The 27,163-nt window shown below is 49.5% G+C and overlaps 1 protein-coding gene across 2 annotated transcripts in view; it reads left to right on the top strand.

The window, feature by feature from the left end:
- LOC147091107 (uncharacterized) overlaps positions 1 to 22,873 on the top strand; it is a 47,641-nt gene extending 24,768 nt beyond the window's left edge. The window contains exons 8-10 of one of the 2 annotated variants that reach the window (XM_085977557.1): positions 9,125 to 9,208; positions 15,428 to 15,478; positions 17,116 to 22,873. In XM_085977557.1, coding sequence (XP_085833683.1) covers positions 9,125 to 9,208; positions 15,428 to 15,478; positions 17,116 to 17,226 — 246 coding nt within the window. In that variant the 3' untranslated portion in view covers positions 17,227 to 22,873. The remainder of the gene's footprint in view (positions 1 to 9,124; positions 9,209 to 15,427; positions 15,479 to 17,115) is intronic. The other variant, XM_085977559.1, reaches the window with a different exon arrangement.
- Positions 22,874 to 27,163: the final 4,290 nt, after the last annotated feature.

The following is a 27,163-nucleotide window of genomic DNA, read 5'->3' as shown; positions in this document are numbered from 1 at the left end:
TACAGTGACAGACCTGTACCCACCAGTACTGTACCCCAGTGTTATACAGTGACAGACCTGTACCCACCAGTACTGTACCCCAGTGTTATACAGTGACAGACCTGCACCCACCAGTACTGTACCCCAGTGTTATACAGTGACAGACCTGTACCCACCAGTACTGTACCCCAGTGTCATACAATGACAGACCTGTACCCACCAGTACTGTACCCCAGTGTTATACAGTGACAGACCTGCACCCACCAGTACTGTACCCCAGTGTTATACAGTGACAGACCTGTACCCACCAGTACTGTACCCCAGTGTTATACAGTGACAGACCTGCACCCACCAGTACTGTACCCCAGTGTTATACAGTGACAGACCTGTACCCACCAGTACTGTACCCCAGTGTTATACAGTGACAGACCTGTACCCACCAGTACTGTACCCCAGTGTCATACAATGACAGACCTGTACCCACCAGTACTGTACCCCAGTGTTATACAGTGACAGACCTGCACCCACCAGTACTGTACCCCAGTGTTATACAGTGACAGACCTGTACCCACCAGTACTGTACCCCAGTGTTATACAGTGACAGACCTGCACCCACCAGTACTGTACCCCAGTGTTATACAGTGACAGACCTGTACCCACCAGTACTGTACCCCAGTGTCATACAATGACAGACCTGTACCCACCAGTACTGTACCCCAGTGTTATACAGTGACAGACCTGCACCCACCAGTACTGTACCCCAGTGTTATACAGTGACAGACCTGTACCCACCAGTACTGTACCCCAGTGTTATACAGTGACAGACCTGCACCCACCAGTACTGTACCCCAGTGTTATACAGTGACAGACCTGCACCCACCAGTACTGTACCCCAGTGTTATACAGTGACAGACCTGCACCCACCAGTACTGTACCCCAGTGTTATACAGTGACAGACCTGCACCCACCAATACTGTACCCCAGTGTTATACAGTGACAGACATGTACCCACCATTACTGTACCCCAGTGTTATACAGTGACAGACCTGTACCCACCATTACTGTACCCCAGTGTTATACAATGACAGACCTATACCCACCATTACTGTACCCCAGTGTTATACAGCGACAGACCTGTACCCACCAGTACTGTACCCCAGTGTTAGTGACAGACCTGTACACACCAGTACTGTACCCCAGTGTTATACAGTGACAGGCCTGTACCCACCAGTACTGTACCCCAGTGTTATACAGTGACAGACCTGTACCCACCAGTACTGTACCCCAGTGTTATGCAGTGACAGACCTGTACCCACCAGTACTGTACCCCAGTGTTATACAGTGACAGACCTGTACCCACCAATACTGTACCCCAGTGTTATGCAGTGACAGACCTGTACCCACCAGTACTGTACCCCAGTGTTATACAGTGACAGGCCTGTACCCACCAGTACTGTACCCCAGTGTTATACAGTGACAGACCTGTACACACCAGTACTGTACCCCAGTGTTATACAGTGACAGACCTGTACCCACCAGTACTGTACCAGTGTTATACAGTGACAGACCTGTACCCACCAGTACTGTACCCCAGTGTTATACAGTGACAGACCTGTACCCACCAGTACTGTACCCCAGTGTTATACAGTGACAGACCTATACCCACCAGTACTGTACCCCAGTGTTATACAATGACAGACCTGTACCCACCAGTACTGTACCCCAGTGTTATACAGTGACAGACCTGTACCCACCAGTACTGTACCCCAGTGTTATACAATGACAGACCTGTACCCATCAGTACTGTACCCCAGTGTTATACAGTGACAGACCTGTACCCACCAGTACTGTACCCCAGTGTTATACAATGACAGACCTGTACCCACCAGTACTGTACCCCAGTGTTATACAGTGACAGACCTGTACCCACCAGTACTGTACCCCAGTGTTATACAATGACAGACCTGTACCCATCAGTACTGTACCCCAGTGTTATAGTGACAGACCTGTACCCACCATTACTGTACCCCAGTGTTATACAGTGACAGACCTGTACCCACCAGTACTGTACCCCAGTGTTATACAGTGACAGACCTGTACCCACCATTACTGTACCCCAGTGTTATACAGTGACAGACCTGTACCCACCATTACTGTACCCCAGTGTTATACAGTGACAGACCTGTCCCCACCAGTACTGTACCCCAGTGTTATACAGTGACAGACCTGTACCCACCAGTACTGTACCCCAGTGTTATACAGTGACAGACCTGTACCCACCAGTACTGTACCCCAGTGTTATACAGTGACAGACCTGTACCCACCAGTACTGTACCCCAGTGTTATACAGTGACAGACCTGTACCCACCAGTACTGTACCCCAGTGTTATACAGTGACAGACCTGTGCCCACCAGTACTGTACCCGTGTTATACAGTGACAGACCTGTACCCACCATTACTGTACCCCAGTGTTATACAGTGACAGACCTGTACCCACCAGTACTGTACCCCAGTGTTATACAGTGACAGACCTGTACCCACCAGTACTGTACCCCAGTGTTATACAGTGACAGACCTGTACCCACCAGTACTGTACCCCAGTGTTATACAGTGACAGACCTGTACCCACCAGTACTGTACCCCAGTGTTATACAGTGACAGACCTGTACCCACCAGTACTGTACTCCAGTGTTATACAGTGACAGACCTGTGCCCACCAGTACTGTACCCCAGTGTTATACAGTGACAGACCTGCACCCACCAGTACTGTACCCCAGTGTTATACAGTGACAGACCTGCACCCACCAGTACTGTACCCCAGTGTTATACAGTGACAGACCTGTACCCACCAGTACTGTACCCCAGTGTTATACAGTGACAGACCTGTACCCACCAGTACTGTACCCCAGTGTTATACAGTGACAGACCTGCACCCACCAGTACTGTACCCCAGTGTTATACAGTGACAGACCTGTACCCACCAGTACTGTACCCCAGTGTTATACAGTGACAGACCTGTACCCACCATTACTGTACCCCAGTGTTATACAGTGACAGACCTGCACCCACCAGTACTGTACCCCAGTGTTATACAGTGACAGACCTGCACCCACCAGTACTGTACCCCAGTGTTATACAGTGACAGACCTGTACCCACCAGTACTGTACCCCAGTGTTATACAGTGACAGACCTGTACCCACCAGTACTGTACCCCAGTGTTATACAGTGACAGACCTGCACCCACCAGTACTGTAACCGTGTTATACAGTGACAGACCTGTACCCACCAGTACTGTACCCCAGTGTTATACAGTGACAGACCTGTACCCACCAGTACTGTACCCCAGTGTTATACAGTGACAGACCTGTACCCACCAGTACTGTACCCCAGTGTCATACAATGACAGACCTGTACCCACCAGTACTGTACCCCAGTGTTATACAGTGACAGACCTGTACCCACCAGTACTGTACCCCAGTGTTATACAGTGACAGACCTGCACCCACCAGTACTGTACCCCAGTGTTATACAGTGACAGACCTGCACCCACCAGTACTGTAACCGTGTTATACAGTGACAGACCTGTACCCACCAGTACTGTACCCCAGTGTCATACAATGACAGACCTGTACCCACCAGTACTGTACCCCAGTGTTATACAGTGACAGACCTGCACCCACCAGTACTGTACCCCAGTGTTATACAGTGACAGACCTGTACCCACCAGTACTGTACCCGTGTTATACAGTGACAGACCTGTACCCACCAGTACTGTACCCCAGTGTTATACAGCGACAGACCTGTACCCACCAGTACTGTACCCGTGTTATACAGTGACAGACCTGTACCCACCAGTACTGTACCCCAGTGTTATACAGCGACAGACCTGTACCCACCAGTACTGTACCCCAGTGTTATACAGCGACAGACCTGTGCCCACCAGTACTGTACCCCAGTGTTATACAGCGACAGACCTGTACCCACCAGTACTGTACCCGTGTTATACAGTGACAGACCTGTACCCACCAGTACTGTACCCCAGTGTTATACAGTGACAGACCTGTGCCCACCAGTACTGTACCCCAGTGTTATACAGCGACAGACCTGTACCCACCAGTACTGTACCCCAGTGCTATACAGTGACAGACCTGTACCCACCAGTACTGTACCCCAGTGTTATACAGTGACAGACCTGTACCCACCAGTACTATAGCCGCGTTATACAGTGACAGACCTGTACCCACCAGTACTGCACCCCAGTGTTATACAGTGACAGACCTGTACCCACCAGTACTGTACCCCAGTGTTATACAGTGACAGACCTGTACCCACCAGTACTGTACCCCAGTGTTATACAGTGACAGACCTGTACCCACCAGTACTGTACCCCAGTGTTATACAGTGACAGACCTGTACCTACCAGTACTGTACCCCAGTGTTATACAGTGACAGACTTGTACCCACCTGTACTGTACCCCAGTGTTATACAGTGACAGACCTGTACCCACCAGTACTGCACCCCAGTGTTATACAGTGACAGACCTGTACCCACCAGTACTGTACCCAGTGTTATACAGTGACAGACCTGTACCCACCAGTACTGTACCCCAGTGTTATACAGCGACAGACCTGTACCCACCAGTACTGTACCCCAGTGTTATACAGTGACAGACCTGTACCCACCAGTACTGTACCACAGTGTTATACAGTGACAGACCTGTACCCACCAGTACTGTACCCCAGTGTTATACAGTGACAGACCTGTACCTACCAGTACTGTACCCCAGTGTTATACAGTGACAGACCTGTACCTACCAGTACTGTACCCCAGTGTTATACAGTGACAGACTTGTACCCACCTGTACTGTACCCCAGTGTTATACAGTGACAGACCTGTACCCACCAGTACTGTACCCAGTGTTATACAGCGACAGACTTGTACCCACCAGTACTGTACCCCAGTGTTATACAGTGACAGACTTGTACCCACCAGTACTGTACCCCAGTGTTATACAGCGACAGACCTGTACCCACCAGTACTGTACCCGTGTTATACAGCGACAGACCTGTACCCACCAGTACTGTACCCAGTGTTATGCAGCGACAGACCTGTACCCACCAGTACTGTACCCCAGTGTTATACAGTGACAGACCTGTACCCACCAGTACTGTACACCAGTGTAATACTGACAGACCTGTACCCACCAGTACTGTACTCGTGTTATACAGTGACAGACCTGTACACACCAGTACTGTACCCCAGTGTTATACAGCGACAGACCTATACCCACCAGTACTGTACCCCAGTGTTATACAGGGACAGGCCTGTACCCCAGTGTTATACAGTGACAGACCTGGGCCCACCAGTACTGCACCCCAGTGTTATACAGGGACAGGCCTGTACCCACCAGTACTGTACCCCAGTGTTATACAGTGACAGACCTGTACCCCAGTGTTATACAGTGACAGGCCTGTATCCACCAGTCCTGTACCCCAGTGTCCTACAGTGACAGACCTGTACCTACCAGTACTGTACCCCAATGTTATACAGCGACAGACCTGTACCCACCAGTACTGTACCCGTGTTACACAGTGACAGACCTGTACCCACCAGTACTGTACTCCAGTGTTATACAGCGACAGACCTGTACCCACCAGTACTGTACCCCAGTGTTATGCAGTGACAGACCTGTACCCACCAGTACTGTACACCAGTGTAATACTGACAGACCTGTACCCACCAGTACTGTACTCGTGTTATACAGCGACAGACCTGTACACACCAGTACTGTACCCCAGTGTTATACAGCGACAGACCTATACCCACCAGTACTGTACCCCAGTGTTATACAGGGACAGACCTGTACCCCAGTGTTATACAGTGACAGACCTGGGCCCACCAGTACTGCACCCCAGTGTTATACAGGGACAGACCTGTACCCACCAGTACTGCACCCCAGTGTTATACAGGGACAGACCTGTACCCACCAGTACTGTACCCCAGTGTTATACAGTGACAGGCCTGTACCCACCAGTACTGTACCCCAGTGTTATACAGTGACAGACCTGTACCCCAGTGTTATACAGTGACAGACCTGTACCCACCAGTACTGTACCCGTGTTACACAGTGAGAGACCTGTACCCACCAGTACTGTACCCCAGCGTTATACAGTGACAGACCTGGGCCCACCAGTACTGTACCCCAATGTTATACAGTGACAGACCTGTACCCGAAGTACTGTACCCCAGTGTTATACAGTGACAGACCTGTACCCACCAGTACTGTACCCAGTGTTATACAGCGACAGACTTGTACCCACCAGTACTGTACCCCAGTGTTATACAGTGACAGACTTGTACCCACCAGTACTGTACCCCAGTGTTATACAGCGACAGACCTGTACCCACCAGTACTGTACCCGTGTTATACAGCGACAGACCTGTACCCACCAGTACTGTACCCAGTGTTATGCAGCGACAGACCTGTACCCACCAGTACTGTACCCCAGTGTTATACAGTGACAGACCTGTACCCACCAGTACTGTACACCAGTGTAATACTGACAGACCTGTACCCACCAGTACTGTACTCGTGTTATACAGTGACAGACCTGTACACACCAGTACTGTACCCCAGTGTTATACAGCGACAGACCTATACCCACCAGTACTGTACCCCAGTGTTATACAGGGACAGGCCTGTACCCCAGTGTTATACAGTGACAGACCTGGGCCCACCAGTACTGCACCCCAGTGTTATACAGGGACAGGCCTGTACCCACCAGTACTGTACCCCAGTGTTATACAGTGACAGACCTGTACCCCAGTGTTATACAGTGACAGGCCTGTATCCACCAGTCCTGTACCCCAGTGTCCTACAGTGACAGACCTGTACCTACCAGTACTGTACCCCAATGTTATACAGCGACAGACCTGTACCCACCAGTACTGTACCCGTGTTACACAGTGACAGACCTGTACCCACCAGTACTGTACTCCAGTGTTATACAGCGACAGACCTGTACCCACCAGTACTGTACCCCAGTGTTATGCAGTGACAGACCTGTACCCACCAGTACTGTACACCAGTGTAATACTGACAGACCTGTACCCACCAGTACTGTACTCGTGTTATACAGCGACAGACCTGTACACACCAGTACTGTACCCCAGTGTTATACAGCGACAGACCTATACCCACCAGTACTGTACCCCAGTGTTATACAGGGACAGACCTGTACCCCAGTGTTATACAGTGACAGACCTGGGCCCACCAGTACTGCACCCCAGTGTTATACAGGGACAGACCTGTACCCACCAGTACTGCACCCCAGTGTTATACAGGGACAGACCTGTACCCACCAGTACTGTACCCCAGTGTTATACAGTGACAGGCCTGTACCCACCAGTACTGTACCCCAGTGTTATACAGTGACAGACCTGTACCCCAGTGTTATACAGTGACAGACCTGTACCCACCAGTACTGTACCCGTGTTACACAGTGAGAGACCTGTACCCACCAGTACTGTACCCCAGCGTTATACAGTGACAGACCTGGGCCCACCAGTACTGTACCCCAATGTTATACAGTGACAGACCTGTACCCGAAGTACTGTACCCCAGTGTTATACAGTGACAGACCTGTACCCACCAGTACTGTACCCCAGTGTTCTACAGTGACAGACCTGTACCTACCAGTACTGTACACCAGTGTAATACTGACAGACCTGTACCCACCAGTACTGTACTCGTGTTATACAGTGACAGACCTGTACCCACCAGTACTGTACCCCAGTGTTATACAGTGATAGACTTGTACCCACCAGTACTGTACCCCAGTGTTATACAGGGACAGGCCTGTACCCCAGTGTTATACAGTGACAGACCTGGGCCCACCAGTACTGCACCCCAGTGTTATACAGGGACAGGCCTGTACCCACCAGTACTGTACCCCAGTGTTATACAGTGACAGACCTGTACCCCAGTGTTATACAGTGACAGGCCTGTATCCACCAGTCCTGTACCCCAGTGTCCTACAGTGACAGACCTGTACCTACCAGTACTGTACCCCAATGTTATACAGCGACAGACCTGTACCCACCAGTACTGTACCCCAGCGTTCTACAGTGACAGACCTGTACCTACCAGTACTGTACCCCAATGTTATACAGTGACAGACCTGTACCCACCAGTACTGTACCTGTGTTACACAGTGACAGACCTGTACCCACCAGTACTGTACCCCAGTGTTATACAGTGACAGGCCTGTACCCACCAGTACTGTACCCGTGTTATACAGTGACAGATCTGTACACACCAGTATTGTACCCTAGTGTTATACAGTGACAGACCTGTACCCACCAGTACTGTACCCCAGTGTTATACAGTGACAGACCTGTACCCACCAGTACTGTACCCCAGTATTATACAGCGACAGACTTGTACCCACCAGTACTGTACGCCAGGGTTATACAGCGACAGACCTGTACCCACCAGTACTGTACCCCAGTGTTATACTGTGACAGACCTGGGCCCACCAGTACTGTACCCCAGTGTTATACAGGGACAGACCTGTACCCACCAGTACTGTACCCCAGTGTTATACAGGGACAGACCTGTACCCACCGGTACTGTACCCCAGTGTTATACAGGGACAGACCTGTACCCACCAGTACTGTACCCCAGTGTTATACAGGGACAGACATGTACCCACCAGTACTGTACCCCTGTATTATACAGGGACAGACCTGTACCCACTGGTACTGTACCCCAGTGTTATACAGTGACAGACCTGTACCCACCAGTACTGTACCCCCGTGTTATACAGTGACAGACCTGTACCCACCAGTACTGTACCCCCGTGTTATACACTGACAGACCTGGGCCCACCAGTACTGTACTCACGAGCATTGTAACCCTAATGTTATAATCAAGGTGTTTTACCCAAGTGTTGTTCACAGTTCAAGCCAAAGCAGCCTAAATATTTTCCCAACCCACCAGTACACTGCACCGAACGGCCGGTGATGCAACTTTCAGACTGCTCACTGGCTCTAGAGGGCAACAGTGAACTGGGGAGAGGCTGACAATAGAGGAACTGAAGCCTGTGTTTCAAAGCAATCTGAAATTCCGTTTCCCTTTTAGCATATTGGGAAGTACCTCCAGGCAGAGGCCATCAAGAAGAACCGACACGACTTCTACGATGACTGGAAGGGATATTTCAAAATGGTGGGTAGCCCGCATGTCTTGCTTCATCGATTGCAGGGAGCTAACCTTTTGGAAATGTTCGGGAGAATTTACCGTAATGCGAAAGATTACTGCACCTGTGAGAAATGACTGAGTTTGAATAAACTTTTAAATGAGATGAGACATGGAGTACTTTCCATTTCAGACACATGGGGGCAGCATCAAACACTCCCAGGGCAGGTACAGCACGGGTTAGATACAGAGTAAAGCTCCCTCTACGCTGTCCCCTCAAACACTCCCAGGGCAGGTACAGCACGGGTTAGATACAGAGTAAAGCTCCCTCTACACTGTCCCGTCAAACACTCCCAGGGCAGGTACAGCACAGGTTAGATACAGAGTAAAGCTCCCTCTACACTGTCCCATCAAACACTCCCAGGGCAGGTACAGCACGGGTTAGATACAGAGTAAAACTCCCTCTACACTGTCCCATCAAACACTCCCAGGGCAGGTACAGCACGGGTTAGATAAAGAGTAACTTTCCCTCTACACTGTCCCATCAAACACTCCCAGGGCAGGCCCAGCACGGGTTAGATACAGAGTAAAGCTCCCCCTACACTGTCCCGTCAAACACTCCCAGGGCAGGTACAGCATGGGTTAGATACAGAGTAAAGCTCCCTCTACACTGTCCCATCACACACTCCCAGGGCAGGTACAGCACGGGTTAGATACAGAGTAAAAGCTCCCTCTACACTGTCCCATCAAACACTCCCAGGGCAGGTACAGCACGGGTTAGATACAGAGTAAAGCTCCCTCTACACTGTCCCATCAAACACTCCCAGGGCAGGTACAGCACGGGTTAGATACAGAGTAAAGCTCCCTCTACACTGTCCCATCACACACTCCCAGGGCAGGTACAGCACGGGTTAGATACAGAGTAAAAGCTCCCTCGACACTGTCCCATCAAACACTCCCAGGGCAGCTACAGCACGGGTTAGATACAGAGTAAAGCTCCCTCTACACTGTCCCATCAAACACTCCCAGGGCAGGTACAGCATGGGGTTAGATACAGAATAAAGCTCCCTCTATATTGTCCCATCAAACACTCCCAGGGCAGGTACAGCATGGGTTAGATACAGAGTAAAGCTCCCTCTACACTGTCCCATCAAACACTCCCAGGGCAGGTACAGCACGGGTTAGATACAGAGTAAAGCTCCCTCTACAGTGTCCCATCAAACACTCCCAGGGCAGGTACAGCACGGGTTAGATATAGAGTAAAGCTCCCTCTACGTTGTCCCATCAAACACTCCCAGGGCAGGTACAGCACGGGTTAGATACAGAGTAAAGCTCCCTCTACACAGTCCCATCAAACACTCCCAGGGCAGGTACAGCACGGGTTAGATACAGAGTAAAGCTCCCTCAACACTGTCCCATCAAACACTCCCAGGGCAGGTACAGCACGGGTTAGATACAGAGTAAAGCTCCCTCTACACTGTCCCATCAAACACTCCCAGGGCAGGTACAGCACGGGTTAGATACAGAGTAAAGCTCCCTCTAAACTGTCCCATCAAACACTCCCAGGGCAGGTACAGCACGGGTTAGATACAGAGTAAAGCTCCCTCTACACTGTCCCATCAAACACTCCCAGGGCAGGTACAGCACGGGTTAGATACTATTCCATGGGCTTCAACTTTGCTGGCGAGCCTATTATGTGGCACTTTGTCGAACGCCTTTTGGAAATCCATGTACACTATGTCAACCGCATCGCCCTCCTCAAAAAACTCGATCAAGTTGGTTAAACACGATTTGCCTTTAACAAATCCGTGCTGGCTTTCCTTAATTAATCCACACCAATCCAAGTGACTGTTAATTTTGTCCCTGATTATTGTTTCTAAAAGGTTAAACTGACTGGCCTGTAGTTGCTGGGTTTATCTTTACACCCTTTTTTGAACAATGGTGTAACATTTGCAATTCTCCAGTCCTCTGGCACCAGCCCCCGTATCTAAGGAGGATTGGAATATTATGGCCAGGATCTCCGCAATTTCTTTCTTCACTGAGGATGCATCCCATCCGCTCCTGGTGACTTATCTACTTTAACTACAGCCAGCCTTTCTAGTACCTCCTCTTTATCAATTTTTATCCCATCCAGTATCTTGACTACCTCCTCCTTCACTATGTCTATGGCAGCATCCTCTTCCTTGGTGAAGACAGATGCAAAGTACTCATTTAGTACCTCAGCCATGCCCAGATCTCCATTTTGGTCCCTAATCGGCCCCACCCCTCTTACTTCCCTTTTACTGTTTATATGCCTGTAGAAGACTTTTGGATTCCCTTTTATGTTAGCTGTCGGTCTATTCTCATACCCTCTCTTTGCCCCTCTTACTTCCTGAGGAAGATTGCGATGTTAGTGCCCAGTTAGGAGCAGTGTTGTGCTGTGGGCACCATGCCTACCAGGAACTAGACTGAGATTTCCAGAACAGGCTGCCAGCGGTCTGAGGAGACTTTTATCAGTCTTGGACCTGGATTTGAATTCAGGGTCGCGGGGGGGAATTTTAATCGTGTTGCAAGCTAAAAGGGAAACACACCCCTCATACTAAGCAAAGAGCTGTTGGCAGGTTAACCAGCATTAAAAGGGTGTCTAGTCCATCGACGCTTTTTGACTTGGTGCTGTATCGGACCAAGAGAGGCGATGGAAATTAAACTTCAAACTGTAGGGAATTGCCTGCCTGTTTTCACGTCATTAATCGAGCGTGCTGGCCCTCGTTCTCTCCTATATTCAGGGCGCTGTGCAGTTGCCAGCTGTACAGCACAATTTCCGTGCCTGTAACTTGTTGTTCAGTCAGGTCACTGACATCGGCTTGTTGAAATGTTCCTTACGGGAGTTCAGTGTTATTAAAATGATCTCTTAACACTGCTGAATCCAAGCCCCTAAAACGTCGGGTGATTTTATTTCATGTAGCACACAGTAATCTATATTATAAAATCATGATTTAAGATCATTGGCGAATGAACCAGAGGGGAGATGAGGAGAATGTTTTTACGCAGCGAGTTGTTGTGATCTGGAATGCGCTGCCTGAAAGGGCGGTGGAAGCAGATTCAATAGTAACTTTCAAAAGGGGAATTGGATAAATACAGTTCACAGGGCTACGGGGAAAGAGCAGTGGGGAGTGGGACTAATTGGAGAGCTCGTTCAAAGAGCCGGCACAGGCACGATGGGCCAAATGGCCTCCTCCTGTGCTGTGTGGTTCCATGATTCTATGATCACTCGATCCGGGCTGGAGAAAGTTGCGATTGAGAGAGGGCCTCTGCCCTGGCCCTCGCTGGTGGACGGGGAAGTGAGGGAGGGCAGGAGAGGTTCCTGTAGGTTTGAGAGGATCCATCCACTTTGCTCTCCAAGGTTGCTCAGCTCACCTTATGTAGAAGACCCGCTTGTGGTTATTCCTCAGGGAGCTGGTCCCAGATCCGATGCTGCTGTTCATCAACTGCTCCCGGAGGTCATGGATCTTGCAGGGCTATGGGGGAAAGAGCAGGGGGGAGTGGGACTAATTGGAGAGCTCGTTCAAAGAGCCGGCACAGGCACGATGGGCCGAATGGCCTCCTGTGCTGTCTATGATGATCTATGGTTTGTCGAATGCTGCTGGACGATGATATGGGGCAAGTATTGCAGCAGTTCTGTGGCCAAATTGAGACTAGGCAAATGAAAGGCGCAATGCTGTTCCACTTGGGTGTGGGTGGTGGGTATCGCTGTCTGAGCTGGGACACGAGGCGGAACCTGGGATCACCTCCAAAGCGTTCAAGGAAAGCCGTGGGCCAGCTGTGCGTTACTTTAACGTGATTGGACTCTGAGCACCCAGTAATAATTGCCTCTTTAAATCAAGTTGAGGAGAGATTGGGTCGATTGGGCTTGTACTCGCTGGAGTTTAGAAGAATGAGAGGGGATCTCATTGAAACTTATAAAATTCTAACAGGACTAGACAGACTAGATGCAGGAAGGATGTTCCCGATGGTGGGGGAGTCCAGAACCAGGGGTCACAGTCTAAGGATAAGGGGTAAGCCATTTAGGACAGAGATGAGGAGGAATTTCTTCACCCAGAGAGTGGTGAACCTGTGGAATTCTCTACCACAGAATTCAGTGGAGGCCAATTCATTAAATATGTTCAAGAAGGAGTTGGATATATTTCTTAAGGCTAAAGGGATCAAGGGATATGGGGCGAAGGCAGGGACAGGGTACTGAATTTGGATGATCAGCCGTGATCTCATTGAATGGCAGAGCAGGCTCGAGGGGCCGAATGGCCGACTCCTGCTCCTATCTTCTGTTTCTATGTAAGTTGTACTTTCTCCTGCATGTGTATTTCCGCTGAAAGGTTCAGTGCCCTTCTCTCCCCCGACCCGCACCCCTCAAAAAAGAGTAATTGTCACAAGTGGTGAGCCTTTAAAAGAGCCACAAGTTCATGATGTCCTGTGTATTGAAATCTTGGTTTGGGTGCTGGTGTATGCAGGAGTGCACAGGGTGCAGTGTGTTGCATGTTACAGTGGAGGGGGCGGCGGCGGGGGTACTTTTGGAGCCCGCCTCCCCTTCACAGGAATGCCCAGGACAGGACTGAAAAGGCCATTGCAGCCTATCTGGCTGGTCCCAGCATCTAGGAAAAATCATAGCTCATCATATCTCTCCTGGCCTCTAACAACATTTTCTTCAGCTGCTGATCCAGCCCTCCTGAATTTACTGAGAGAATCTTTCCATATATTTCCATATAGCAAGGATGTCTTGCTGCAGTTGTACAGGGCCTTGGTGAGACCACACTTTGAGTATTGTGTGCAGTTTTGGTCGCCTTATCTGAGGAAGGACGTTCTTGCCATGGAAAGAGTGCAGCGAAGATTCACCAGACTGATACCTGGGATGGCAGGAATGACGTATGAGGAGAGATTGGGTCGATTGGGCTTATACTCACTGGAGTTTAGAAGAATGAGAGGGGATCTCATTGAAACTTATAAAATTCTAACAGGACTAGATAGACTAGATGCAGGAAGGATGTTCCGATAGCGGGGGAGTCCAGAACCAGGGGTCACAGTCCAAGAATAAGGGGTAAGCCATTTAGGACTGAGATGAGGAGGAATTTCTTCACCCAGAGAGTGGTGAACCTGTGGAATTCTCTACCACAGAAGGCAGTAGAGGCCAATTCATTAAATATATTCAAGAAGGAGTTAGATATATTTCCTAAGGCTAAAGGGATCAAGGGATATGGGGAGAAGGCAGGGACAGGGTACTGAGTTTGGATGATCAGCCATGATCTCATTGAATGGCGGAGCAGGCTCGAGGGGTCGAATGGCCGACTCCTGCTCCTATTTTCTATGTTTCTATTCACCACCCTTTTGCGCAAAACTAATTAAATCTAAGCTGTATTCCCAACCTGCCTCTTGCGAGTTTGTGGCAGATTTCCTGCTGCACCTGCCTTTCCTGTCTGTGCTCGAGTCTTTTTTTATACAGGCTGTTCCACCTCTTTTTTTTAAATGTCTTTTTCCTAAAGGGAAGCAGGGGGAATAGCCGGGTTGTCCCAGTCTCGGTCCACCAAGTAAAAGGGCCCGGTTTACTTGAACTGCTGGTCTACAGGTATCTTCTCTCTATCGTGGCAAGTGCCTGGCTTCCATTTGGTGGCCAGGTGCAGACCCAGGTCCCATCACTCCGTGGTGGCTGAGCATCCCTCGGAGACCTTCGTGAGCACGATATTGGGTAGGATTCTGGCCAATAACAAAAGATTAAAGCACAAGAACAAAGCTGCGGATGTTTCTGTACGCCCCCCCCCCGGGGTATATGTTCATTTATAATCTTGTAGAATTTTTTACAAAACAATTTTTTGCTTGTTAAGCTGTTTTTTTTGTCAGTTGGATTACTGTTTCTGCACAGGCAGGAGCGGGTATTGATATGTAACTGATCACTTCCATACAAGAGCAATGTGCCTTGTGTGTATTGTTAAGTTATCTTGGCTGACGTAATAAAACTCACTTCACACTTGGTTGGAGTATAAAGCAAGGCTTTAATCAACTTGTTTCAGAACATGGAGGTCTAGTTGTACTTCACTAGTTCCTGTCTTACAAAATGTCCCTGAGCAAACTGGGCCCACGCCCGAGTATTTATACTCCTTGGACAGCGCCACCAGCTGGCCGTCCAGCGTTATTTCATGAATCGTTTCTTGATGATGATGAGATTTATAACATCGGGGTTTGGGATTGGAGCCACAGGCTAATTTTACTCATTTTCATTTTCAGAATGTCGCAAGGCAAAACAATGACAGCGATTGCGGGGCCTTCGTGCTGCAGGTATCTGAAACCGCCGTCTGTCAACAAAAGCTGAGTTACTGCTCAAAATGCGAATTGCTGGGCTGCTCTTTTCGCCCTCTATAGTCTACCTTCTCTGCTCTTCCGGGCTGTGCTTCCCCAACCTCGGAATATCGTTTCAAACAAACGAAAAAGGACAGGTTCACAGGAACAGGAGGAGGCCATTCAGCCCCTCCAGCCTGTCTCGCCATTCAGTCAGATCAGGGCTGATCTGTATCTTGACTCCATCGACCCACCTTGGTTCCGTAACCCTTAATACCCTTACCCAACAAAAATCTATCGATCTCGGTGATATAAGAAAACTACTCGGCACTTGGTCTAAGCGTTAAACAAAGCTTTAATCAACTGTTTTACAACAGGGAGGTCTAGTTGTGTCCTTCACTAGTTCCTGTTAAGAATGTCCTGAGCAAGCTGGGCCCGTTCCCGAGTATTTATACTCTCCCTGGACAGTGCCACCCGTGGGCCGCTCGGTATTATTTCATAAGTCTTTCTTTCATGAATGACTGATTCATGTCACTCGGTTTTTGAAATTTCCAATTGACCCCCGGCCTCAGCAGCTTTTTGGGGGAGAGAGTTCCAGATTTCCACCACCCTTTGTGTGAAGAAGTGCTTCCTGACATCACCCCTGAACGGCCTGGCTCTAATTTTAAGGTTCTGCCCTCTTGTTCTGGACTCCCCCCACCAGAGGAAATAGTTTCTCTCTCTCCACCCGATCAACTCCTTTAATCATCTTCAACACCTCGATTAGATCGCCCCTTAATCTTCTAAACTCGAGGGAATAGAAGCCCAGTCTGTGCAACCTGCCCTTATAATATAACCATTTTGTCTCCACTAGTCCGCTCACCACCCCGTCTGGTTTTGAATACCTCTTAATGTCTCTTCACTTCTCTTTTGTTCTTTCATTCCCATTTCCCAGCCCCCAAACTGGCCTTTTAATCTGTTTCATTTCCTGTGTTTTCTCTCAGTTCTGACGAAGGGTTTCGACCTGTAACGTTGACTCTGTTTCTCTCTCCGCGGATGTTGCCTGGCCTGCTGAGTTTTTCCAGCATTTTCTGTTATATAGATACATAGAAGATAGGAGCAGGAGTAGGCCATTCGGCCCCTCGAGCCTGCTCCGCCATTCAATGAGATCATGGCTGATCATCCAAATTCAGTACCCTGTCCCTGCCTTCTCCCCATATCCCTTGATCCCTTTAGCCTTAAGAAATATATCCAACTCTTTCTTGAATATATTTAATGAATTGGCCTCAACTGCCTTCTGTGGTAGAGAATTCCACAGGTTCACCACTCTCTGGGTGAAGAAATTCCTCCTCATCTCTGTCCTAAATGGCTTACCCCTTAGACTGTGACCCCTGGTTCTGGACTCCCCGGCCATCGGGAACATCCTTCCTGCATCTAGTCTGTCTAGTCCTGTTAGAATTTTATAAGTTTCAATGAGATCCCCTCTCATTCTTCTAAACTCGGATTATTTCGGATTTCCAGCATCCGCAGTATTTTGCTATCGTACTGGAGTAGAGAATGTTGGGTTGGGGGGAGAGAGAGAGAGAGCGAGCGAACTAAGATGTTCCAAATCCTGAATGCAAAGCTTCGCCTAATAGCAGTGTCTTGTGTTGTTCCAGTTCTGTAAATGTCTGGCTCTGGGACAAACGTTCAGCTTTACTCAGCAGGACATGCCCAAGCTCCGCCGTCAAATCTACAAGGAACTCTGCAATTGTAAGCTCACCGTGTGAGGAGCCCGCTCCCGGATGGGTGGCCAACACCAACCTAGCATCGGGTGATCGACCAGACAGACGCACCCTATTGTGAACGTTACAAAGCTGGCGCGAGATCAGAAGGCTTGATTAAACAATCCCGCTCTTTGAACGTGTCGAAACGTCAAACCGGTTTTTTTTTTTTTTTCCTTTTTTTTAAAGAAAAAACATTTTTTTTTTTCTATGCCATATTTTTTCAGTTATTTAAGTGTTGTTCGATTTTGAAATTCTGGTTAGCTGTTGTATTATCACGTCCGGATTACGGGACAGGAAAAAAAAAAGGCAGCAAGAGATGTACGTGAAGGTGTTCGGATATTTTGCATTTTCCGCGCTGCCCAATGGCCGAGCTGTAAACGGGGGGGCGGGGGGGGGAGGACGTGGATGCGCAGGAGCAGCGACGTTCCGTGTGGACCGTCTGTTTTAGTTCGAGGCTTGCTCGTCGCTTGGAATTATTTTCCACCAGCTCTCGGGTCAGCCCTGTTGGTGCGGCGAATTCTCCCATCTTTTGGGATGGGTAGGGGAAGCGAGCACGCGCTGCCCGTCCTTGTACCAGCACCCCAGCGTATCGACTGGTCAACGAGCATTGCTCATGGTGGTCACGGAGAGGCTCCTGCCTTCTGCTATGGGGATGGGAAGAGAAAGGAAGGGAAGGGTTCCTTCGGATACCTGTGAAGTTTACAAGTCAAGAGAAAGTTGCATCTTTGTGACGTCCGGTCAACTTAATCTGAAAGTGGTGGTTAGTCACTTTCCAAGTCTCACCAAATTCTCTTGAAGATGTTGTTTGGTGTTTTGTTCTCTTTGGTGTCCTTGTTTATATATATATATAAAAAAAAAAAGCTGGGACTTAATATTGTGACCAAAATGTGGATTTGTAAAGCCTTTCCGTTTGCTTTTGAATGGGGAAGGTAAATGCAGGAGCCTGTTCACTGTAACACTGGTGTACCTCAACTAACTGAGTCAGTGTGGCTCCTTCTCGCTGCAGCACGACGCTCCCAAGGCGAAAGTCTGATCGGTTATATTGCAATACTTGCTACACTCTCACCGAGCATCTCTCTCTGTAAGTGTCCTCGCAGTTCAGTAGTACCGTGGCGAGTGAGTGTCTCTGTACCAAGAATACAGGGGTGGGCGAGAGAGCATGGAATATCGGTTCTACTTTAAGTGAAATCCTCGTTCGAAAGAATTTCAGCGCAAGTGGTTTGATGTGGGCTACCTTCTCCCTGTTTCCCCCTATCACACACTGCTTGGGTTTCAAGAATAAAATACTGGATGGCAATTTTTTTTCTTTTATTTAAAGTTCCTAGTGGGAATTCAGAATGAAACTGTGGCATTTGGGCTGTGTTTTTGTGTAGTCCCTGATACACAAAGTGATGTTTTCAGCGTACAGTAATGGAGGGCTGAAAGCTACTTTCTGAAATTGATTTCTTTAGCTGTGGTATGAAATGTTTCGCTGGCGCCTTCCCTGCTAATCTGAACACGTGTTGCCACGAGCAATCCTCGCTCCTTCTGCGCCCCCCGCCGCCCCCCCCCCCCCCCCAAAGGCAGAGCTGCACAGAAAGCATTGCACGCCGAGATCGCTTCGCTTACTTACCCCTGTCGTCCATCCCTGGGCCTTGAGCTCAAATCCAGCACAGACCCAAGACCATGTGAAGGTCCTGAGCAAAGCAAAGTAGGACTCGGTGAGCGTGGGTCCACACCGCAAACTGCTGTTGACAATCTCGCTCAACTGTTACGGGAAATGGAAATGTCACTCGTGTAGTGAGGGCTGGCTGTTCAAAGCTTGGGGTGAAGGGACATTGTTGGGACAGGGTTGAGGGAGCTTTACTTGGTATCAGTCCATGCTGTACCCGACCTGGGAGTGCTTGGTGTTGACAATGGGCGCCCAGTAGGAAAGTATTCCACCCCTCAGTGCTGGTGTGTTCCATCAGAGGAGGTTTCTGCTGTACTTGGACAGTGTTCACTCTGTGCATTTAAAGTTCTGTGGTTATAATTTCTGATTGCAGCCCCCCCCCCCCCCCCCCCAGTACTTTAGTTGTTTCATGGAGGGAGGGGGTTTAAAAGGCATACATGCGGGACAGTGTGTGAACCCCAGTTGATCTTGAAACCTTGTAACATATCGAGGTGGAAAGGTGATGACTGAGGAAGTGAGATTGTTGGATCTGTATTCAAAGTCATGAGATTTTTGTTTTCTGGTTTTTTGCCCCGTTCTGGGAGGGAGAGCGTCACTGAACTCCCCCCCCCCCCCCCCCCCCCCCACTGACTGTGCCAAAACTGATGCTCAAACTTCCTGACATTTACATCCTCCGATAAACGTTCAGTTGCAACCTATTAATTAATGAGCTGAGTCTTTGCCTGGAGGAGGATCCCACCGGTAATTATTGTCCACCTGTAGGGCTTTCTGTGGGCGAGTCTGAATTCACCGACAATTTGAAAACTCAATCATTCTGTGAGCCGAACCTTCGGCGAGTCGGGCAGTGTTTCCTGAAACACACAGTCTTGTGTGTTCCACAGTTCCGGTCTGAAAACGGCAACCTTGTAGCTGAGCCGAGAGAAGCAGAGTTGAAAGGATGCAAGCTTTGATGTCTTGACTCCTTCAATATGATACGTGTTTTTTTATAAAGGGGCATGAGCTCTCCCATTGTAGAGTCGAGGTTTTATTTTCCGGGGTTTGGGAGGGGGGTGGTGGCGGTTAAACCTAGTGTACCTCAGTTGGGTTCGCAACTAATTTGGAGCCCGTAGAATGCGATGTGTGAAATTGGTTTCTCTTGTCGGTCTTCCGCCCCACCCCCCTCTGTCTTGGAAATAAACTTGCATTTGTACAGCGCATTATCGTCCCTCAGAAGTGTCACAAAGTGCGTCACTAAAAAGTGCGGTGATTGTTATATGGGTAAATATGGGCAAACCGGCAAAAGATCCATAAAATGAAATGGTCAAACCTCTGCTGGGTTATTGGGGAGTAGACTTTTGACAGTCGCATGCTTCCTCCTGCTGTTTTATTTCCAGCCCTCTTTAACTCTGGTCAACTTTGTCAGACATCAGGTAGTCGAGTTGTGTGTGACCTGGAGCTGCGAGGTGAAACCCTGGCGGGCACCGTGCCGAAGTAGATCTTTACTATGATGCGGCGAGCTTACTCGGTTGCATTGCTTCGCGCACAAGTCGTTTACTTTTGAGCTTGCAGTGTCAGTCAGAGCTGCAAATAGTTGCAAAGGGACAATTTGGTTGCGGAATATTGAATTGGAACAAGCAGACTGATTAAGGCACGAGAAATTTCCAGCACTTGCTGTTTTTTTTCGCTCTTTTACTAAGCAGGGAGTTGGTGCAGTATAAAGATTGCCACGTGCGTATGTTAAACCTGACTCTCTCGGCTTTATTTCTTTTGAACAAGTACCCTAACTTATCCCTGAGGTCGCATCTCTAGCATTCGTGCTTTAGCGAAGTTCAAATGAATGGAGTCCAGCCCTGCAGTGTTCGCATCCGCCTCAGATGCCGCGGATACTGATGTGTTTGCAGAGCCAGTCGGCGGGAGAAATGATCACATGAATGGGCCACTTGAACTTGGGTTTGTCCCGTTCAATCTAGAAGGGCCAGAAACCCATGTGCTGCTTTGTCCCATTTCCCAAGTCTGAATAAAAGCAGAAAAGGTTGCAAGATGAGGGGGGGGCCTATTAGCCCTACAAGTCTGGGCAGAGAGCTCGGCCCTGAACCATCTGCACGAAGCCACGTGCACGAAAGGTTGCAGCTGATGCGGTCTTTGAAGGCGGAGGCTGCAGTTCCGTGTATTCATATCTCTCTGGGGTTTTGTGTGACTATTGCGCAGTTAACAGTGAGCAACATGCCGGTTAGATTTGTAATGAGTGCTGAGGTGGCATTGCACTGCTGCAGTTGTTCGATTGTGACGTGTCTGCAGTTTACACTCTGCCTGACGATAGATAGAGAGCTCTGGTGCGCTTACGCTGCACCTGGAGAGTGGGAGGGCGGGCAGCTGCCTCTGCTTTCTCAACATTCAGAGAGACTTTGCGGCAAGTTTGTGAAGGACCTGGAAGATCCATCGGATCACTCTTTCTAACACCCAGCTCCTCGCACAGAATTGGAGTTATACTCTACTGTGTGCAGCTCTCGAAGGCGTCTCGGCCCATTTGGCTTGAGTGCCAGGGGTGCAAGCCTTGGTCTGGAGCATTGTGCCACTGTTGTGCTGATGCATGACCAGAACTGTTTCACACTGATTGCAAATGTGGCAGTATAAATGCATCCTAATCCTGTGATCAAATCGTACCGACTGACTCACTTCAGTTTTCGGCGGGGTGGGGGGCAGGGAGGAGCGAGGAAGGCGAACTGTCTCCATCCTGGAGAAAAGCAGCCATGGAAACCTACACAATTTAATTTCTGACGCGTATCGCACTGTTACAAGTGGCTTAAGGGCGGTAAATCCTGCTCGCCTTTAAACGGATGCAAAAGGCAGTCATTTAGGGTGATTGAAAATGTCAAACCTCCATTTGTATTACACGGGATTCCAGGACTTCTGACCTGGTATTTTCAGAATGATGTGCCGTGACTCCATCCCTTTTTTCCCCCCAAAACCGCAACCCTCTGGCCTTGCTTCCCTCCCCCCCCCCCCCCCCCCAAGGATGGGAAGAGAGGGTTAGTGGAGTGAAGGAGGAGCAGCAAAGAAAATGGATGTAGCCAAAAAAAAAGTGAAGGATCTGCGTGCACCAAGTATTACTTGCATGTTGCTGAGCCATTCTGCTGGGGAGGCTGAAAAACAGGAGCCAAAAGTGGGGGGAGAAGAATTCTTTATTTCCAGGTGAATAATGGCCTCCTCCTCAGCCCCATTGCTTTTTCCATCAAATTCCCCCCCCCCACACACACACACACAATTGTTCTTTTCTTATTTTTGCTTTGCTCGTCCCTTCTCGGTCATATCCGAGCGCAGTCACTGTGCTCATGGCAGCTGTCTTAGGTTGAACCCTGGCTGGATGGATCCACAACAGCTGGCGTTGGTAGGGGAGGCCTTGCGAACAGACGTGGGAACTTTTCCAACACCGAGAGACGTGCGCGCACACGGACCCAGCAGCCAGTAGAAGCGCAGTCAGTGCATGAGTCGTGAACCCAGACTGGCGTCGGTTACTGTATATACTAGACTAGAAAGTTGGCTCACTGGGTTGTTGATGTGAACGGCACCACAGCTGAGGCTGGAGACGGCACAAACCTTCAGCTTTTCCCCGTCTGCCCTGGACACTCCAGCGTCACTTCGCTCGCCATCAACATTCTCCAATTCCTCTCTTTCAAGCTCCATGTCTCCTGCACCCCCCTCCTCTCGGGCTCCAGCTCTCCGTCTGTGCACAACAATAGCGGTGTGTGTGTGATGATCGGTTAAATTCCATGTTTTTTTGGATCTGATGGGGGATATTTTCAGGTCATTTGGCTGTAAAGGCAGGGGCTGGGGGGCGGTCATCTTGTACATGGGTTGAATTACACTCGAGTATGTATATGATATATAATACAGACATGAAGGTTTATTGTGTTTTATACTCCTGTGCCCAATATTCTTCATGTATGAATATCACTGTTGTACTGAACTGGATTTCCTATCCCTTGCATTGACACAATAAAGATCTGAGTCTTGAGCATATGGAAGAGAATCTGAAACGTGGTTTGTGCCGTGTGCGAGCTAGTAACGGAGTGCCGCAGTATGGCAGAGGGAAGGGTATCCCGACTGGTGAAGGTGCATAGCTTGCCAATATTTTCTCAAGGAAAATCCCTGATATGTTTGGGACATGGGGGAAGTAAGGGTTCAGCTGGCCTCTGCATCCCTGGGTCAATTGTCAGCCGTGGATCAGTGGGTAGCACTCTCTCCACAATCAGAAGGTGGAGGGTTCAAGTCCCAATGCAGTACTGAGGGAGCGCCGCACTGTCGGAGGGGCAGTACCGAGGGAGCGCCGCACTGTCGGAGGGGCAGTACCGAGGGAGCGCCGCACTGTCGGAGGGGCAGTACCGAGGGAGCGCCGCACTGTCGGAGGGGCAGTACCGAGGGAGCGCCGCACTGTCGGAGGGGCAGTACCGAGGGAGCGCCGCACTGTCGGAGGGGCAGTACCGAGGGAGCGCCGCACTGTCGGAGGGGCAGTACCGAGGGAGCGCCGCACTGTCGGAGGGGCAGTACCGAGGGAGCGCCGCACTGTCGGAGGGGCAGTACCGAGGGAGCGCCGCACTGTCGGAGGGGCAGTACCGAGGGAGCGCCGCACTGTCGGAGGGGCAGTACCGAGGGAGCGCCGCACTGTCGGAGGGGCAGTACTGAGGGAGCGCCGCACTGTCAGAGGGGCAGTACTGAGGGAGCGCCGCACTGTCGGAGGGGCAGTACCGAGGGAGCGCCGCACTGTCGGAGGGGCAGTACCGAGGGAGCGCCGCACTGTCGGAGGAGCAGTACTGAGGGAGCGTCGCACTGTCAGAGGGGCAGTACTGAGGGAGCACCGCACTGTCGGAGGGGGCTACAATTCATTGGCTGTAAAGCACTTTGGGATGTCCTGAAGTTGTGAAAGGCGCTGTCTGCCCTCCTGGAGGGATTGTCTTTGAGTTGGGTATTGTGTGCAAGATGTCCTGCCCAAGTGGCCATTATTCACGTGTGAGTCTTGAATGCTGGACCAGGCCCAATGCTGCCCTGCCATCCCCATGTGTGCAATTGCATTGTCTCTTCCTTAACTCACAGCTGGTGAGGTAAATTGGCACGCTGCTGGGAACAGTTAACTCCGCAAGTAGCCAGAATTGAACCTTGGACCGCCCTGATCAGATATGAACAAGTGTGCGACCAATTTTCTTTAAAAGGTATCAGCCGTGGCTCCCTGGTAGCGCTCGCCTCTGAATCAGAAGGTCAAGGGTTGAAGCTCCACGCCAGGACGTTGGCCCAGAATCTAGGTTGGCACTTAAGTGCTGGTCTGCTGGGGGTGTCGTCTTTCGGATGAGACATTAAACCGAGGCCCTTGTCCGCTCTCGGGTGCCTGTAAAAGATCCCACGGCCACTATTTCGAAGAAGAGCAGTGGACTTCTCACGGTACACTGGCCAACATTAATCTCGTCACAATTTGTACAAGCCCAATCTCTCCTCATACGTCATTCCTGCCATCCCAGGTATCAGTCTGGTGAATCTTCGCTGCACTCCCTCCATGGCAAGAACATCCTTCCTCAGATAAGGCGACCAAAACTGCACACAATACTCAAGATGTGGTCTCACCAAGGCCCTGTACAACTGCAGCAAGACATCCTTGTTCCTGTACTCGAACCCTCTCGCTACGAAGGCCAACATACCATTTGCCTTCTTAACCGCCTGCTGCACCTGCATGCTTACCTTCAGCGACTGGTGCACAAGGACACCCAGGTCTCATTGCACTTCCCCTTCTCCCAATCTATTGCCGTTCAGATAATAATCTGCCTTCCTGTTTTTGCCACCAAAGTGGATAACCTCGCATTTATCCACGTTATATTGCATCTGCCATGCATCTGCCCAATCGCCCAACCTGTCCAATCTTGAATTTGGGCTGTAAAATTTTCCATGTCCACCGGTTATGACAGCTTTGCTGCAACTCGAGCTGTACATATGAATTGCTAGCGTTGGCACAAGTGCTTGAATGACAGTATTTTGGAAACTTCTCCAGGGGAAGCTTGCAGTTATGTTATGTAACACTTGCTTTTTACAGCGAGGGGGAAATGAGTGTTCTGGAGTGGCCGGTCAGTGCACTTGCCCCCTTTTCCTACCGAGATGCCTAGTTCCTGTTCATCCGCTCCCTTTAAAGCTGGCACAATATACCATGAATCATCAGAATGAACCCACTCACTGGCCAGTGTCTTAATGTGCTGCTACCTGAGAATTTTCAATTTTTTATGGAGACTGAAAGGCTTATCTTTATTCCTCCTCCCCTTCAAAGGCTCTCTCTTTACTAGACTTTGCCCGCTACACTTATAACAGTTACACAAAGAGTTACTAATATATTGAATGGCCATCCAGTTTGAGTAGTGGAGACAAAGGCTTGAAATCTCTAAAGAGACTGATGGATGCTGTGATGAGGGGGGACACTGGATTTCAAGAAATCAAAATGTGTCGAGTTTCCGTTCGCCTAATAGAGTACAAATTCTGCTCCACGATAGGGCACGGCCCACTGAGCCGAGTCCAATAAGGACAGACAGGTTGACAAGAGCTGAGGCTTAGGGACATGAAGTGGGGAAAATGCTAAGAGTCCATTATAAATGATGTAATAGCAGAGCACTTGGAAAACAGTGACAGGATCGGACAAAGTCAACATGGATTTACAAAAGGTAAATCGTGCTTGACTAATCTACTGGAATTTTTTGAGGATGTAACTGGTAGAATAGATAAGGGCGAACCAGTGGATGTGGTGTATTTGGACTTTCAGAAGGCTTTCGATAAGGTCCCGCATAAGAGATTGGCGTGCAAAGTTAAAGCACATGGGATTGAGGGCAAGGTATTGACTTGGATAGAGAACTGGTTGGCAGACAGGAAGCAAAAAGTTGGAATAAACGGGTCTTTTTCCGAGTGGCAGGCAGTGACTAGTGGGGTACCGTAAGGATCGGTCCTAGGACCCCAGCTATTCACAATATAAATGATCTAGACGAGGGAACTAGATGTAATATCTCCAAGTTTGCAGACGACACAAAGCTGAGTGGGTGTGTGTGCTGTGCGGAGGATGCCGAGAAACTCCAGTATGATTTGGACAGGTTGGGTGATTGGGCAGATACATGGCAGATGCAGTATAATGTGGATAAATGCGAGGTTATCCACTTTGGTGGCAAAAACAGGAAGGCAGATTATTATCTGAACGGCAATAGATTGGGAGAAGGGGAAGTGCAACGAGACCTGGGTGTCCTTGTGCACCAGTCGCTGAAGGTAAGCATGCAGGTGCAGCAGGCGGTTAAGAAGGCAAATGGTATGTTGGCCTTCGTAGTGAGAGGGTTTGAGTACAGGAACAAGGATGTCTTGCTGCAGTTGTACAGGGCCTTGGTGAGACCACACCTTGAGTATTGTGTGCAGTTTTGGTCGCCTTATCTGAGGAAGGATGTTCTTGCCATGGAGGAAGTGCAGCGAAGATTCACCAGACTGATACCTGGGATGGCAGGAATGACGTATGAGGAGAGATTGGGTTGATTGGGCTTATACTCGCTGGAGTTTAGAAGAATGAGAGGGGATCTCATTGAAACTTATAAAATTCTAACAGGACTAGACAGACTAGATGCAGGAAGGATGTTCCCGATGGCGGGGGAGCCCAGAACCAGGGGTCACAGTCTAAGGATAAGGGTTACCCATTTAGGACTGAGATGAGGAGGAATTTCTTCACCCAGAGAGTGGTGAACCTGTGGAATTCTCTACCACAGAAGGCAGTAGAGGCCAATTCATTAAATATATTCAAGAAGGAGTTGGATATATTTCTTAAGGCTAAAGGGATCAAGGGATATGGGGAGAAGGCAGGGACAGGGTACTGAATCTGGATGATCAGCCATGATCTCATTGAATGGCGGAGCAGGCTCGAGGGGCCGAATGGCCGACTCCTGCTCCTATCTTCTATGTTTCTATGTGTACAGTGCAAGTTGTCGGTGATTGGTGTACATCCATATCGTCAATGAGCCACATTAGTTAGCCACTCATTCCTGAGCCCTGGGAATCTATGGACCTGCCCAGTTTGGGTAGCCAATGAACAGGTCTGCCACAGAGGGTTGACTCCAGTACAATCTCCCATCACCATCTTGGAGGCTAAGCTCCCCTCACCTCTCGGTAGGATGGTCACTAGTTGAGCCAGCACAAATTTGAGCACTCGCTCTCTGGACAGGAATGGTACGGTGAGCAGCACAACTCGCCCTATGATATGTGAGTGCATTGCCACCATCTTCCTGACCGTATCATGGATACACCCCGTCAAAC

The sequence above is a fragment of the Somniosus microcephalus genome, unplaced genomic scaffold, assembly GCF_052327205.1.
Source record: "Somniosus microcephalus isolate GS21.2 unplaced genomic scaffold, FLI_Smic_1.0 unresolved_chr4, whole genome shotgun sequence".
In the NCBI taxonomy this organism is placed as follows: domain Eukaryota; kingdom Metazoa; phylum Chordata; class Chondrichthyes; order Squaliformes; family Somniosidae; genus Somniosus; species Somniosus microcephalus.
This window is presented reverse-complemented; position numbering and strand designations above follow the sequence as displayed.